The 15758-nt window shown below is 38.9% G+C and overlaps 3 protein-coding genes across 5 annotated transcripts; 2 read left to right on the plus strand and 1 right to left on the minus strand.

The window, feature by feature from the left end:
* Nucleotides 1-259: 259 nt before the first annotated feature.
* On the plus strand, nucleotides 260-3028 carry LOC103387014 (high-affinity choline transporter 1-like; the record flags this gene model as incomplete). Its single annotated transcript, XM_008321502.3, has 6 exons — nucleotides 260-434; nucleotides 615-763; nucleotides 840-983; nucleotides 1074-1227; nucleotides 1373-1590; nucleotides 1702-3028. Coding segments are annotated over 6 exons (1401 nt in total), but the record flags the coding sequence as incomplete, so codon positions are not given.
* Nucleotides 3029-5452: 2424 nt separating this feature from the next.
* On the plus strand, nucleotides 5453-9073 carry LOC103387019 (high-affinity choline transporter 1-like). The gene is made up of 8 exons (XM_025060934.1): nucleotides 5453-5636; nucleotides 5854-6042; nucleotides 6421-6576; nucleotides 6757-6905; nucleotides 6982-7125; nucleotides 7216-7369; nucleotides 7515-7732; nucleotides 7844-9073. The coding sequence occupies exons 1-8, from the start codon at nucleotides 5453-5455 to the stop codon at nucleotides 8402-8404; spliced, it is 1755 nt and encodes a 584-aa protein (XP_024916702.1). The 3' UTR covers nucleotides 8405-9073.
* A 67-nt stretch (nucleotides 9074-9140) lies between these two features.
* LOC103387015 (high-affinity choline transporter 1-like) lies at nucleotides 9141-14432 on the minus strand. 3 transcript variants are annotated; one of them, XM_008321505.3, is made up of 9 exons: nucleotides 14314-14432; nucleotides 13424-13652; nucleotides 12723-12839; nucleotides 12392-12547; nucleotides 12135-12283; nucleotides 11909-12052; nucleotides 11317-11470; nucleotides 10744-10961; nucleotides 9141-10663 (listed from the first exon to the last, which is right to left on the minus strand). In XM_008321505.3, exons 2-9 carry the CDS (start codon nucleotides 13605-13607, stop codon nucleotides 10082-10084), a joined length of 1704 nt encoding a protein of 567 aa, XP_008319727.1. In that variant the 5' UTR covers nucleotides 13608-13652; nucleotides 14314-14432; the 3' UTR covers nucleotides 9141-10081. The 3 variants fall into 3 exon arrangements, with proteins under 3 accessions (XP_008319727.1, XP_008319725.1, XP_008319726.1); XM_008321503.3 differs by having other exon boundaries at nucleotides 14261-14362; XM_008321504.3 differs by having other exon boundaries at nucleotides 14268-14358.
* Between the last annotated feature and the right edge of the window lie 1326 nt (nucleotides 14433-15758).

Below are 15758 nucleotides of genomic sequence, written 5' to 3' on the forward strand. Positions count from 1 at the left end.
TTCTTTTATTTCAGCCAGCTTCCTTTTGGTGTCTTCAAAGCTGATCATCTTCCACGATCTCACTCGAGCCCTTGTCTCTTACATTACCCATCATTTCATGTTTTCATTCCTGTTTCCCAGTCTTGTCTCTGATCTGTTCATTACTTACTCAGCTTTATGGAAATCTTAGAATCTTCTGGATGTGGAACACACCCCTCTTCCATTCCTGTACCCCTTTAACTGTTATGTTTTTATTCAATTTTGTTGAAATTCTTTCCTACTACCCTTTTTTACACAAGGTGGTCTGGTGTTTGCTAAACCCCTGAGAGAACTGAACTGCGTGACAATGATGGACCCCTTTTATTTCAAGTATGGAAAAGTGATAACAGCTGGACTCTCGTTGTCCTCACTTTGTATCGACTTGACCTGGTTTCCTCTTACGCTCACTGCGTTAGGTGAGTGATATTTGCAGTTTTATATCATTAGCTATTGTCACCAAAATGCCAGGACTTTATGCATATGTTTGAAATACTTTTGCACATACAGTAGTTGCCCTTTTACCTGCTACGTGTGGTGATTGGCTGTAGTAAAATGTGGAAAAGGGTAGAACTCCAGTAACACAACGTTTCTGACAGGAGGAACCATGAGTGTTATCTTGGACTTGTCCTACAATGTGTGTATCTGGATCTCTGCTTCTGTTGCCATCATCTACACACTGCTGGGAGGTCTCTACTCTGTGGCCTACACTGATGTCATACAGCTGATCCTCATATTCATCAGTTTGGTGAGTTTGTTGTATTTCTGAATCTAATATGAAGTTGGAGTTTTTCTAAACTTCTCACTTTCCGTTCCCTCTGCAGTGGCTCTGTGTTCCTTTTGTGTTGATGAACCCGAACACCCTGGACATTAGCCAGACACTGTTGAACAACACCTTACACGCTCCATGGATTGGTGAACCGGACCTGAAAAAGACAGGGCTCATGATTGACCAGTTTCTATTATTTGTAAGATGAATTAGCACTGTGAGCAACATATTATGAAGTGATAAAAGCTCTGTGTGATCAATACCCACAGATCTTCTTATTTTAATACAGGGACTGGGGAGTCTGGGATTTCAGTGTTTACATCAGAGGACCTTGGCGGCTTCTTCTTTATCCACAGCCAAGCTCACCTGTGTAGTCGCTGCTTTCCTTTACAGTGTGTTTATAATACCGCCTATATTACTGGGAGCAGCTGCTGCATCCACAGGTACTTGTTATGTCTTAAATTATATGTAAACTGAAAACAATTGGACCTGGAACATTATTCTGCTGTTTAGCCCACAGAATAATGTGAGCAATATTTAACAATTTTGATATTGATCGATTTTCTTTATTCCATCATTGTTCCTCAGATTGGAACATGACGTCTTATGGTTCTCCATTTCCGTATGAACGTGGGGAAAAAACGATGGTCCTGCCGATCACCTTGCAACACCTGACCCCACCCTTTATTTCCATCCTTGGCACCGGATGTGTGGCTGCTGCTGTGATGTCATCAGCTGACTCTGTGTTGATTTCTGCAGCGTCTGTCTTCACATCCAGCATTTACAAGAACATCCTGAGACAAAAGGTGAACAGAAACAAAAAGAAGAAAAATAGAAGGTCCTATTATATTGAAGATGCAATTCCTGGAGATGTATTCAAATTCACACAGCCTCGTACTCTCTATTTCCTTCCACAGGCGTCGGAGAGAGAGATTCAGTGGGTGATCCGTGTCACTGTGGTGGTTGTTGGTTTGATTGGGACATCATTAACCATTCAGAAAAAGAGTGTGTTATTCTTCTGGTTCATTAGTGCTGAGGTGGCCTACCTCATTATCTTCCCACAGCTGTTGTGTGTTCTTTTCTTGAACATTTCCAACGGTTATGGAGCTGTTGCAGGATGTGTTTTAGGAGTTATGCTGAGACTCCTCAGTGGAGAGCCATCACTTGGACTTCCAGTTACCATTTGCCTCCCAGGATGTGTCCTTGAGGATGGGGTTTATGTCCAGTACGCTCCAGTGAAGACCATCTCCATGCTGTTGTCAGTCACTGCCATTGTGGTGTTCTCCTTTCTAGGGTCTGTGCTCTTTAACAAAGGTCTGCTTCCAGAGAAGTGGGATGTGTTTAAGGTGAAAGTTCAACCTTCACCACAACAACTGAGTCCAGTTCACAGAGCCAAGGAAGACCACGAGGCTGAGCTGTTGACTAACAAAGGCTTTGAGACTAACACTCAAGAGCTAGTAAGGAACACACAGTGTTAGTGTCTCCCATCATCTGCTGTTGGAGTTCTAACACCATAAGAATAATTCTGCATGATGTGTGGGCAGACTGCTTTAATATAAAGGTGGCATGGTTTAATCAAGTGTCATAACTGAATAGATTAATTCCAGGGATTAAAGATTTTTTTGTGTGGTGAAAAATCTACTGTTGCATATTAATTTATATAAGTGATAAACGCAAAACTATATTTAAATGTTTGTACGGGTTAGTTTTAGGTTACATTTATTTTGATCCAAACGTTTCTTTTCTTTGTTGTGGGCTGCTTACTGTTTCGATGATCGGGGATTTTGTTTTGTGTTCTGTAGTGACCTCTAGTGGGAGTTACCAAGCGCCACTTCAATACTACAAGGCGTTGTATAGTTCGGCTGTTTTTTGCAGGTCTTGGGATTCTATCCATTTAATATCTTAGCTGTTTCTGTTCATATGTGCTGTCTGCGCTGATGTCGTTCCTGGGATCAGTTTCTGGGGTCACTCCCCACATCTTCGTTTGGCCCTTGGTCTTTCTAATGGATTCTCCTGTTCAGTCTTTCTGAAGTTGCTATTAAGAAACACCTGGGTCCTAGATATGGGTGTGTCAAATTCATTTTCCCCAGGGGCCACATCAGCAATGTGGTTGCTATCCAAGGGTGGTTTGTAACTGGAAGACTATAAAGATGTATCTAATCCATAATGTATTAATAAACATTTATGCAATTACTTATTTTTTATTCAAGTTACAAATGTTGTACATTGCCAGAGGTGGGTGGAGTAGCCAAAGATTGTACTCAAGTAAAAGTAGTTACTTCAGTATAAAATATTATTAAAGTAGAAGTAAAAAGTAGTCATCCAAATAATTACTTGAGTAACAGCAAAAAAGTACTTGGTGAAAAAAAAACTACTCAAGTACTGAGTAACTGTTGAGTAACATCTGATTAATTTTTTCATGAGAATTCAAAATTACAGAGGGGAGTTTATCCTATCAATAAAATAATAAAATAAAACAAATTAATTACATTTCTTAAAGTAATCTTTAGGTAAATTCAAGTACGTCAATAAAAATCCAAATTAATTAAATAATACATAAAAGAGTACGTAAAAAATAATTATTTACACACTTAAAAACAAATAAAAATTTGTATTGTACGTCAAACTTACCGCAACATATTTCCTCGGGTTTGACGTTGAGTTTTAAATGCTGTAATAGCCGTTTGTTTTGGAAGACAAAAGATACCGCATGATGTAACTGCTATTTAGCACTAATATAAACAGAACATGCTTTCAATATGGGTCCAGGTGTTTGCCTCCTCGTCTTCGTCTGCATTCCCGACCGTTGATTCTACCATGTTCTGTTATCAAAGACGTGGATATAGACCGCACGGCAAGGGCTACGTTTTATTGGTTAAACACAGCGACGCGGTAGAGCCTTGGGCGGAAGTCTCTCTCTGACAAAGTAAAAGTAGACATACTGGATCATGGACCGGCTAGCTAAAGCTTTACCCGGTATCTCTGTGTCGAGTAACGAGCTCAGTATAGTCTAATGTTGCGGAGTAAGAGTACTTTTTCCTTCTTCATAAATCTACTCAAGTAAAAGTAAAAAGTATAGTGATTTAAAACTACTCTTAGGAGTATTTTATTTATGAAAAACGGACTCAAATAAATGTAACAGAGTAAATGTAACTCGTTACTACTCACCTCTAACATTGCTTTACGCAATAAATCGTTTTTGTTAATTATCAGGTTAAGAAACTCACATTCAATCAACTTTTCAAGTAAATTACAAATTACAATTACTGGATAATGTTGCCTTTGTCAATGTTAGGTTGGGTCAACTCAGTTTCGAATGTAACTACAGTCATTCTGTGCCATTGTGAAAAGGACAAGGAGAATATTTAACTGTCTATAAGCTATGGAAACAAACATTCAGTTAATTAGACATTCACTTTGGATGGCAAATATTTGTAGATGAAGTTTATAACATGAGTATATTATAACTCGACCCAAAGCAAACACATAAATCATAAAGTCATCTATGAAGATTCTCAGTCATCCAGGTCATGGTCAAGGTTGAAGAGTTCTGTTGGGCAACTGGATGTGACATTTTCACAAAGAATTCGTTCCACCTCTCATCCAAGAGGCTTCTTCAGTTCTAAATGGTGGTGGAGAGTACAGCAGACAACAGAGTACAGCTGTGACAAAGAATGAAGCTACTTCAGCACCCACCTGTTGGGTGGGTCATTGGGGTCAGCTGTGAAAGTGTAAACAGTCGTTAAGAGTCTAATGGGTTGTTGTGGTCCTCATCAGAACGGTTTCAGTCACCTGCTTCTTTCATGTGTGAAACTGAGGTGAATCTTTTGGGTGTTGTTCCTAAAAGTGCTTTGTATGTGGGTGATAGGTTGTGTCTGAGTCCACCTCCTCTGTTGAGTGATGGTTTTTCCAGGTTGACAAAAATGGCTTCTTTTACCCCTCTCTCAAACCATCTGTCTTCCCTGGCCAAAATCAGAACATTCTTCTCCTCGAAGGAGTGTGTTTTGTCTTTGAGGTGTATGTGAACAGCTGAGTCCTGTCCTGAGGAGTTGGGCCTCCTGTGTTGGGCCATGCGCCTGTGTAGCGGTTGTTTGGTCTCCCCAATGTACAGGTCCGTACACTCGTCACTGCACTGAATGGCATAAACCACATTGTCCAGCGTGTTTCTTGGTGTCTGCAACCTGCAATCATCTCTGACGTTCAACCATTTACCAGATATTACATCTTTCAACTTAACCTACAGTTTTTAACAGATAACAATATGTAAGTGCTTATTCTGTGTATCTTGACGGCAGCTCAAGTGGGATGCATCACGTTTCACCTCTCATCCAAAAGGCTTCTCCAGTTCTGAGGCTTCCCAGAACTGAAGAATCCAGTTACACTAGGGAAAATTTATAATCAAGGAGGCATTGGGCTCAAGTCCCAGGACTTTTAAATATATATGCATGTTATTGAGAATCAAGGTTGAGGTTTTGCTATTAAACAGTCCCCTTAAGCAACACGGCGGATGAAAGATGATAGTTACCTTAGCTGCTTTGTACTTTTATATGTATTTGTTTAATAGACAAGTTTTGGGTGCAATTAAGTTCAGAAGCACAACTTAAAGCACAGGTGCTTCCAGTTCATGTCACTCAGTTGTCAGTTTGGACATCAGTGGATCAGAGCATCATGGCCGTGAACGTCCCTGGAGTGGTAATGATGGTGCTTTTCTACCTGCTGGTCCTCGGGACCGGGATCTGGGCTGCTTTCAAGTCAAGAAGGGAGCAGAAGAAAAGTAAAGCCAATAAAATGGAGATGGCTCTGCTGGGAAACCGAAGCATCAACTGGATGGTGGGGATCTTCACCATGACAGGTGAGAACACCTGAAATCAAATGGAAGAAACCCAACATACAGTATGTCTCAGTTTGTTTGTTTTTTTCAACTAATCAATTAGAAATAGATGGATAGATACTTTATTGATCCCAAAAGGAAATTAAGGCACTACAGTAATTAGAAATTAATTAATGTGCATGTTTGTCAATATGTGAGGATAAATATTTGATTGAGATAAAATAAATGTATTCTATTTAATTACTCAAACAACTGTTAAACTGCTTTTGTTTTTTTTTTGTTTTTTTAAACCTCTTCATCTTCCCTGTAGCTACGTGGACTGGTGGAGGAACAATAATTGCCACAGCAGAGATGGTGTACACGCCCTCTATAGGTCTAATTGAAGCAGGCATCATGACTCTTGCATACAGCATATCTTTTGTTTTATGTAAGTTTAAAACAATCATTGTAGTAAAAATGTGATATGACTGATTTCGTTGCAGTTTAGTCTTTTTGTCTCCTCTCTCTGCCTCTCTTTTCATTTTCTTTTCTTTTATTTCAGCCAGCTTCCTTTTGGTGTCTTCAAAGCTGATCATCTTCCACGATCTCACTCGAGCCCTTGTCTCTTACATTACCCATCATTTCATGTTTTCATTCCTGTTTCCCAGTCTTGTCTCTGATCTGTTCATTACTTACTCAGCTTTATGGAAATCTTAGAATCTTCTGGATGTGGAACACACCCCTCTTCCATTCCTGTACCCCTTTAACTGTTATGTTTTTATTCAATTTTGTTGAAATTCTTTCCTACTACCCTTTTTTACACAAGGTGGTCTGGTGTTTGCTAAACCCCTGAGAGAACTGAACTGCGTGACAATGATGGACCCCTTTTATTTCAAGTATGGAAAAGTGATAACAGCTGGACTCTCGTTGTCCTCACTTTGTATCGACTTGACCTGGTTTCCTCTTACGCTCACTGCGTTAGGTGAGTGATATTTGCAGTTTTATATCATTAGCTATTGTCACCAAAATGCCAGGACTTTATGCATATGTTTGAAATACTTTTGCACATACAGTAGTTGCCCTTTTACCTGCTACGTGTGGTGATTGGCTGTAGTAAAATGTGGAAAAGGGTAGAACTCCAGTAACACAACGTTTCTGACAGGAGGAACCATGAGTGTTATCTTGGACTTGTCCTACAATGTGTGTATCTGGATCTCTGCTTCTGTTGCCATCATCTACACACTGCTGGGAGGTCTCTACTCTGTGGCCTACACTGATGTCATACAGCTGATCCTCATATTCATCAGTTTGGTGAGTTTGTTGTATTTCTGAATCTAATATGAAGTTGGAGTTTTTCTAAACTTCTCACTTTCCGTTCCCTCTGCAGTGGCTCTGTGTTCCTTTTGTGTTGATGAACCCGAACACCCTGGACATTAGCCAGACACTGTTGAACAACACCTTACACGCTCCATGGATTGGTGAACCGGACCTGAAAAAGACAGGGCTCATGATTGACCAGTTTCTATTATTTGTAAGATGAATTAGCACTGTGAGCAACATATTATGAAGTGATAAAAGCTCTGTGTGATCAATACCCACAGATCTTCTTATTTTAATACAGGCACTGGGGAGTCTGGGATTTCAGTGTGTACATCAGAGGACCTTGGCGGCTTCTTCTTTATCCACAGCCAAGCTCACCTGTGTAGTCGCTGCTTTCCTTTACAGTGTGTTTATAATACCGCCTATATTACTGGGAGCAGCTGCTGCATCCACAGGTACTTGTTATGTCTTAAATTATATGTAAACTGAAAACAATTGGACCTGGAACATTATTCTGCTGTTTAGCCCACAGAATAATGTGAGCAATATTTAACAATTTTGATATTGATCGATTTTCTTTATTCCATCATTGTTCCTCAGATTGGAACATGACGTCTTATGGTTCTCCATTTCCGTATGAACGTGGGGAAAAAACGATGGTCCTGCCGATCACCTTGCAACACCTGACCCCACCCTTTATTTCCATCCTTGGCACCGGATGTGTGGCTGCTGCTGTGATGTCATCAGCTGACTCTGTGTTGATTTCTGCAGCGTCTGTCTTCACATCCAGCATTTACAAGAACATCCTGAGACAAAAGGTGAACAGAAACAAAAAGAAGAAAAATAGAAGGTCCTATTATATTGAAGATGCAATTCCTGGAGATGTATTCAAATTCACACAGCCTCGTACTCTCTATTTCCTTCCACAGGCGTCGGAGAGAGAGATTCAGTGGGTGATCCGTGTCACTGTGGTGGTTGTTGGTTTGATTGGGACATCATTAACCATTCAGAAAAAGAGTGTGTTATTCTTCTGGTTCATTAGTGCTGAGGTGGCCTACCTCATTATCTTCCCACAGCTGTTGTGTGTTCTTTTCTTGAACATTTCCAACGGTTATGGAGCTGTTGCAGGATGTGTTTTAGGAGTTATGCTGAGACTCCTCAGTGGAGAGCCATCACTTGGACTTCCAGTTACCATTTGCCTCCCAGGATGTGTCCTTGAGGATGGCGTTTATGTCCAGTACGCTCCAGTGAAGACCATCTCCATGCTGTTGTCAGTCACTGCCATTGTGGTGTTCTCCTTTCTAGGGTCTGTGCTCTTTAACAAAGGTCTGCTTCCAGAGAAGTGGGATGTGTTTAAGGTGAAAGTTCAACCCTCACCACAACAACTGAGTCCAGTTCACAGAGCCAAGGAAGACCACGAGGCTGAGCTGTTGACTAACAAAGGCTTTGAGACTAACACTCAAGAGCTAGTAAGGAACACACAGTGTTAGTGTCTCCCATCATCTGCTGTTGGAGTTCTAACACCATAAGAATAATTCTGCATGATGTGTGGGCAGACTGCTTTAATATAAAGGTGGCATGGTTTAATCAAGTGTCATAACTGAATAGATTAATTCCAGGGATTAAAGATTTTTTTGTGTGGTGAAAAATCTACTGTTGCATATTAATTTATATAAGTGATAAACGCAAAACTATATTTAAATGTTTGTACGGGTTAGTTTTGGGTTACATTTATTTTGAGAAAAACATCCAAACGTTTCTTTTCTTTGTTGTGGGCTGCTTACTGTTTCGATGATCGGGGATTTTGTTTTGTGTTCTGTAGTGACCTCTAGTGGGAGTTACCAAGCACCACTTCAAGGCGTTGTATAGTTCGGCTGTTTTTTGCAGGTCTTGGGATTCTATCCATTTAATATCTTAGCTGTTTCTGTTCATATGTGCTGTCTGCGCTGATGTCGTTCCTGGGGTCAGTTTCTGGGGTCACTCCCCACATCTTCGTTTGGCCCTTGGTCTTTCTAATGGATTCTCCTGTTCAGTCTTTCTGAAGTTGCTATTAAGAAACACCTGGGTCCTAGATATGGGTGTGTCAAATTCATTTTCCCCAGGGGCCACATCAGCAATGTGGTTGCTATCCAAGGGTGGTTTGTAACTGGAAGACTATAAAGATGTATCTAATCCATAATGGTTTTTTAAAAATCTGTACAATATATTTTTGTTTTGTGTGTACTTTGTAGGGGCTCGGGTGGTGTCCAGAAGGAAAATTACTTTGTTCTATGTAAATTCCGTCAGATCAATGGTGACAGCAGCACGACGGCTTTCTTAAAACACAACAGTGGCTACACCGGTCTCACTTGGTCTTTCTAATGGATTCTCCTGTTCAGTGGTTCTAAAGTTTCTATTAAGAAACATCTGAGTCCACATCAGTAATATGGTTGCCCTCCAATGGTGATTTGTAACTGGAAGACTATATAGATGTAACTGATCTATAATGTATTAATAAACATTTCTGCAATTGGTTATTCTTTATTCAACTTACAAATGTTGTACATTGCTTTACGCAATAAATATTTTTTATGTTAATTGTCAGGTTAAGAAACTCACATTCAATCAAACCTTTAATCTTTTCAAGTAAATTACAAAAATCAGACAACAAACACAGATATCTCAGACTACCTCAACTGTATGTGTCTGGATTCGGATGAATTCCATGAGGTGATGTTGCTTGTACTTGAACACACCAAGTAGATCTCTGCTCATAGAATTCACATTATAGTTAAATGCATTGTTTTAGCTGTAATTCATGTTCAACATTTCCCACCAAAATGGAATAAAAACCATGAATTAAAACATTTGCAAAGCAAACAGGAAAGGTTTGCTACAAGGTTTGAAAGAAAACCGTATGTTTATGTCATCTTTGTGCACATATTTATCTGAAGTCTTTTTTGTTTGGTTATAAAAAATAAAACAAATGTTTACCCTTTAACACATGATGAGTCCATCAAAAATAATGCATGCAGGTAGATGCTATGCATGAATACAACAAGACTATGTTTTGTGAATAAAACACATTTTTAAATTATTTAATGACAAACATTGACAAAATACTTATCATGACAAGAACAAAAGCTTCTACCCCTGAGCTTTGTTTATGAGTTATGATACTGACCACATCATTCCACAGTCTTTTGTGATTGGGGTTTGGGGTTGATCATTGGTTCTGAGGACTCAGTTTGAGAGCATTTATGCATCAACATCTCAATCTCATGGCCTTCCTTGGTATCATGTGCTGGACTCAGCTGCTGTGGTGTATGTTGAACTTTTACCTTAAACACATCACACCTCTCAGGAAGCAGACCTTTGTTGAAGAGCACAGATGTCAGATAGGAGAACAACAATATGGCAGCAACAGCAGACACCATAGAGATGGTCTTCACTGGAGCGTACTGGACATAAACGCCATCCTCAAGGACACATCCTGGGAAACAGAGGACAACAGGAAGTCCTATTGTTGGGACTCCAGAGAGCAGTCTCAGCCCTAGTCCCACCACATAGCCCATAACAGCTCCGTAACCATTGGATATTTTGAAGAAGAGAACGCAAATCAGCTGGGGAAAGATTGCGATGTAGGCCACTTCAGCACTAATAAACCAGAACAATAGGATGCTGTTTGTCTCATTGGTTAGTGAGGTACAAACCAAGCCCATTACCAAGACAGTAACCCGGATCGCCCACTGAATCTCTCTGTCTGACGCCTAGAAAAGAAGATAAAGTGAAAACGTTTAACAGAAAAAAGTAATACTCATAATAGCTTCTCATTTGAACATTTTCTTACCTGTGGCCTTAGGAGTTTTTTGTAAATGTTACAGATGAAGAGAGAAGTTGCTGAAATCAAACAAGAGTCAGCTGATGACATCACAGCAGCAGCTATACAGCCGATTCCGATAACAGAAATGAAGGGTGGTGTAAGGTGTTGGAAGGCAATAGGCAGGACCATCGCTGCTTTGCCACGTTCCATTGGAGATGGGGAACCATAGGATGTCAGATTCCAATCTGAGAAACAGAAAAAAAATTGATTTGAAATATATATATTTAAATCGAAATATTCAATGTTAATTATTGTTAAATAATCTTAAATAAATATTTATATTTTTTTACTCCGTGGTTGTGGAGCAGCAGACAAGATAAGACTGTTTAGACTCAGTGTCTTTTTTCCACCATATCAATGGCAAGAATCAATTCATCGTCCACTTTCATACCTATATGTTTAACAAGTTAGCAAAACTGAGCTTGGAGAGACAACATTCCATAAACTGTGGAGGAATATGATAAGGTGGTGGTAAGATTATTTAAAATCAAATTAAATATAATGTGAAAGCTTTGTTTCTGAAGAGAAGACTGACAGTACCTATAGATGCAGCAGCAGCTCCCACTAGAATAGGAGGAATTAAGAACACGGTGTAGAGGAAGGCTGCGATCACACTTGTCATCTTGGCGGTGTGTAAGGAGGAAGCGGCCAAGGTTCTTTGGTGAAGGCACTGATACCCTACGCTCCCAAGTGACTTAAATAAAAACAAACAATCTGTTACATCTGTAGTAGCGTCAAATTTGTATCAAATAAAAGACAACATTTTAGTATGTCTGCCTGAAGTGGCTAATGTCATATTCTCTGCCTGTGGTCTGTTGTTCCACTAGCTCTGATGCTATGGAGTTTCAAAGTAGGAGACAGAATTAGCTTCATTTTTTAAGGCTCTGTGAAATTCATGTCTCAACTTGACATGTACGCACACATTTACATATTTGCTTGAATTCCTGGTTTCATGACTGCATGAATCCTACCATACATTAAGTGCATAGGATTTCTACAAAATGACTGCTGAAAAAACACATGCTGTTTAGCCTCTAAGTGGCTAAATACACAAATAAAATCATGGCTCTACTGATGAATGAATGTTTTAGGACATGTAACACTCATAGCAGTGTAGCAAGTGTTATCTTACAAAAAATAAGAATTGGTCAATCATGAGCCCAGTCCTCTTCAGTTGTGGTGAACCAATCCAGGGAGTGTGTAGGGTGTTGTTCATCAGTGTCTGGCCAATGTCTGTGCAGCTGGGGTTCATCAGAATAAAGGGAACACAGAGCCACTGCAGAGATAAATGAAAATGTAAGTAAGGAAAAACGCCCGAAATCTGCACTATATAAAACCTATGAGAACAAGGTGCTTACCATACTTATGAATATAAGAATCAGCTGTATTACATCAGTGTAGGCCACAGAGTAGAGACCTCCCATCAGTGTGTATAAGATAACAACAGCAGCAGAGATCCAGACACACGCAGTGTAGGACAAGTTCAGGACTACATTCATTGCTCCTCCTAATACAGAAATTTGTATTTGAATTCTTTGTAGAGGCCATCACCATTATTTCAGCTGTATACAGGCAAACATGTAAAATACTTATAAAAAAGCTAATTATACGTTACCTAAACTAATAAGCGTTGCAGGCACCCATGCCAGTTCAATTAAAACTGAGGGCAATGTGATCATGGCTGTTAGAACTTTTCCATACTTTACATGAAAAGGATCCAGCATGGTGACACAGTTCTGTTCTCTCAGTGGTTTAGCAAACACCAGGCCACCTGGATTTAAAAAAAACAAACAAAAAAAACAAAACAACTGATATTTACACAAACACAAAAGATAAAGAAAAAAACAAGATACATATGATATTTATACAGAAAGCAAACAAATCAGAACACTAACAACAAAAAGTCAAATAACTGCTTTACTGTTCAAATTGTAATGTAAACTTACATAAAAGAAAACTTATGCTGTATGCAAGAGTCACTGTGACTGCCTCGATTAGTCCCATTGAAGGTGTGTACACCATCTCAACTGTGCCGACAATGGTAGCTCCTCCAACCCAGGTAGCTACAGAATGGATCAACATATTTGGTGATTAGTACGTTCACTTGATAATTTAGATTTGTGGTAAATTATAACATAGCATTTATTTACTTACCTTTTCATAAAACCACATGTTTACTTTAAAACATAATTTTAACATTTGATCTCAGTTTTTTTCTGTCCATCAGTATATGATAAACTCTGTTTTTAACCCTGATACGACCAGTTGGAGTATTACGTGATGCACTTTTGCCTCCTTCGAATTATTTTTCAGACCAGGAACATAGCATTAAAGATTGAAGTAGAGCCAAAAAACTCAAACACACAAAATAATGTAAACATCTACTCAATGGCAGTACTCACTCTACGGGATGAACTACTACCTGAGGTAATGGACCTAATCTACAGTCAGGATTTTAATGCCATTGCATTCAAGACAACAAGGTTTATTTTGTCATTTCAGTGTAATCCCCATCTTTCTTTTTATTTCTGAGAAGTACCACATTGTTAATGTCTGTATTATCTCAAATCAGGTGATCTTCAATTATCCATTCTTTAAATTAAAATACAGTTCAATATGATTCTTATTTGTTGTCAAGTTTCCTCACCTGTCATGGTAAAAACCCCTACCATCCAACTGATTCTTCTGTTTCCAAGCAGAGACATCTCCATTTCACCAGCCCCACTTTTCTTCTGCTCCCTCCTTGACTTAAAGGAAGCCCAGATGCCTGTCCCAAGGACCAGCAGGTAGAACATCAGCATAACTATCACTCCTGGGATGTTCATGGCCATGGTGCTGTGCTCCACTGGATTTCACCACAACTGACTTTAAACTCACTGAAAAAGAGGGAGTGTGCATAATTTCTCATTGCCCCTGAGGGGAAGAAGGATAGAATGGCAAACAAACAATGGCTGGATTTTAAGAGGCCATACTTGACTTATAAAGTTTGGGGTTGTGAAAGCAAGCGTCTAACATTACATTAAAAAGGGTGATTACAACAAGATTATACAAAGAATACAACAACTACTACTACTACTACTTCTACAACTACTTCTACTTCTACTAATATTAATAATCTAATAGCATCCTGGCTGAATGATGGTCCAACTGTTTAACTGATGATTCTCAGTGTTTATTTTTCAAACCAGGAACACACCGCAATAGCGGAAAAACAATCACACACAAATACAAACATGAAATGATTTCTCTCTGTAAACTATATAAAACCAACTCCATTGTTTTATTACGTTTATAACAAAGAAACACACGTTACGTGTATATAATTAAAATAACTGAATTAGCCCGATCGCTCTTTGTCATCGACATGGTAACTCTCTATGATGCCAATTAAGCATCCTTTACAACGAAAACAAATAAACACATTATTAGAGGCTATGCAACTTTCACGATTTACATGAACACAAAAAAGATAAAATTATCAAACCTTTTACCCTTCTCGATCAAATACTGGCACTGAAACCCTCGCGGTCAACTTACTGTGTTTAAACGAAACACTTCCAAACAAGTTGAAACACAAAAGATTTAGCCTTGTTAGATCCTTTGAGACTCTTTCAGAATAAAAATTCCGTTCAATCCGTTTAAATATTCAAAATAAAGGTAGAAAATAACCTGGTTTTAAGACAATAATTCGGTCATTTACAATAATAATAATTATTATAGTAATAAGGATAATACTGTTATTATTCTCACCATGAAGGTGATTATTACAATTATTATTATCAAATCGTCACCATAATTTAAAATGTATTTTTGTGAGACAAGCGTTCTCGTAAAGCAGCACATGAAATGCGCATGTGCAGCTTTCTGCTTGCCTCTGATTGGTCAGTTTTGAACTCAGACGGCGGCACAGTTGTTGTTGTCAAGTGACAGAATATACGCGTAGATAAAGTTAACCTCGTTAGGATAAAGGATTTATGTGGATTTAATGTGTCGACGAACAGTGACAGGTGAGTGATTCCGTTACAATACGGCGCGGCTAGCGTGATGAACATAGAGTTTTCGGTAATTATAAGACCTAAATCAAGTCGGGCGAATCACAGCTTACTGTTAGCATTAGTGCATGCTAGCTGCAGATAGAGTCGTCACTGATAGGTAGCTGTTAGCTTCAGCGTGCAGTAAATACATATCAAAAAATTGCATCTCCGTCGTTAAAAACAATACAAATTAGCATTACTGCCGATTCACATTGCAGTAATTTGCAACTCGCAGTGCAACTTTGGTTTATGAAGTCAGAAATTTAGGGCAAAAATCAAAATAAGTACGGTGCATGTGTTGAAAGACGAATTCCAAGTATCTTACTCATATCAGTGTAACTGTTAATTCGGCCGCAACTAACTTCCTCTCTCTCTTTCTCTCTCTCTCTCTCTCTATATATATATATATATATTCGTATCCTCTTACATTTTCAGGATAATGGAATCCTATCTGAACAACACAACTGATCGACAGGAGCAGTCAGAGGTAGACAGTTCAAAGAGTGACAATTCATCCTTAATTGGGTTTCAACCACAGGTAATACCTGCTTCTTTTAAGGATTAAAACAATAAACCATATTTCTTTTGTATAATAACCCATTTTTGTTGCTGTTGTACAGAATTCCAGCTTAGAGGAGCGAGAACACCTTCAGGTATACCTCAGAATCCGACCCTTTATATCATCAGAGTGCAGTAATGGAGAGTCACAGGTAAAATGGCTTTATAATCTCATATCTTTGAATTTGGTTTACTGGTTCTTAACCATTAAAAATTTCATATTCACACACACATATCTATCACAGTTTAGATCCTGATTTGTTCTCAACTCTGCATTACCATGATTCCCCTTGAAAACACATGTATACACGTGTTCCATGTGTGTATTTGTACACAGTGTCCTTTATATATATATATATATATATATATACACACACACACACACACACA

Source organism: Cynoglossus semilaevis, chromosome 12 (assembly GCF_000523025.1).
Source record: "Cynoglossus semilaevis isolate Cse_v1.0 chromosome 12, Cse_v1.0, whole genome shotgun sequence".
In the NCBI taxonomy this organism is placed as follows: domain Eukaryota; kingdom Metazoa; phylum Chordata; class Actinopteri; order Pleuronectiformes; family Cynoglossidae; genus Cynoglossus; species Cynoglossus semilaevis.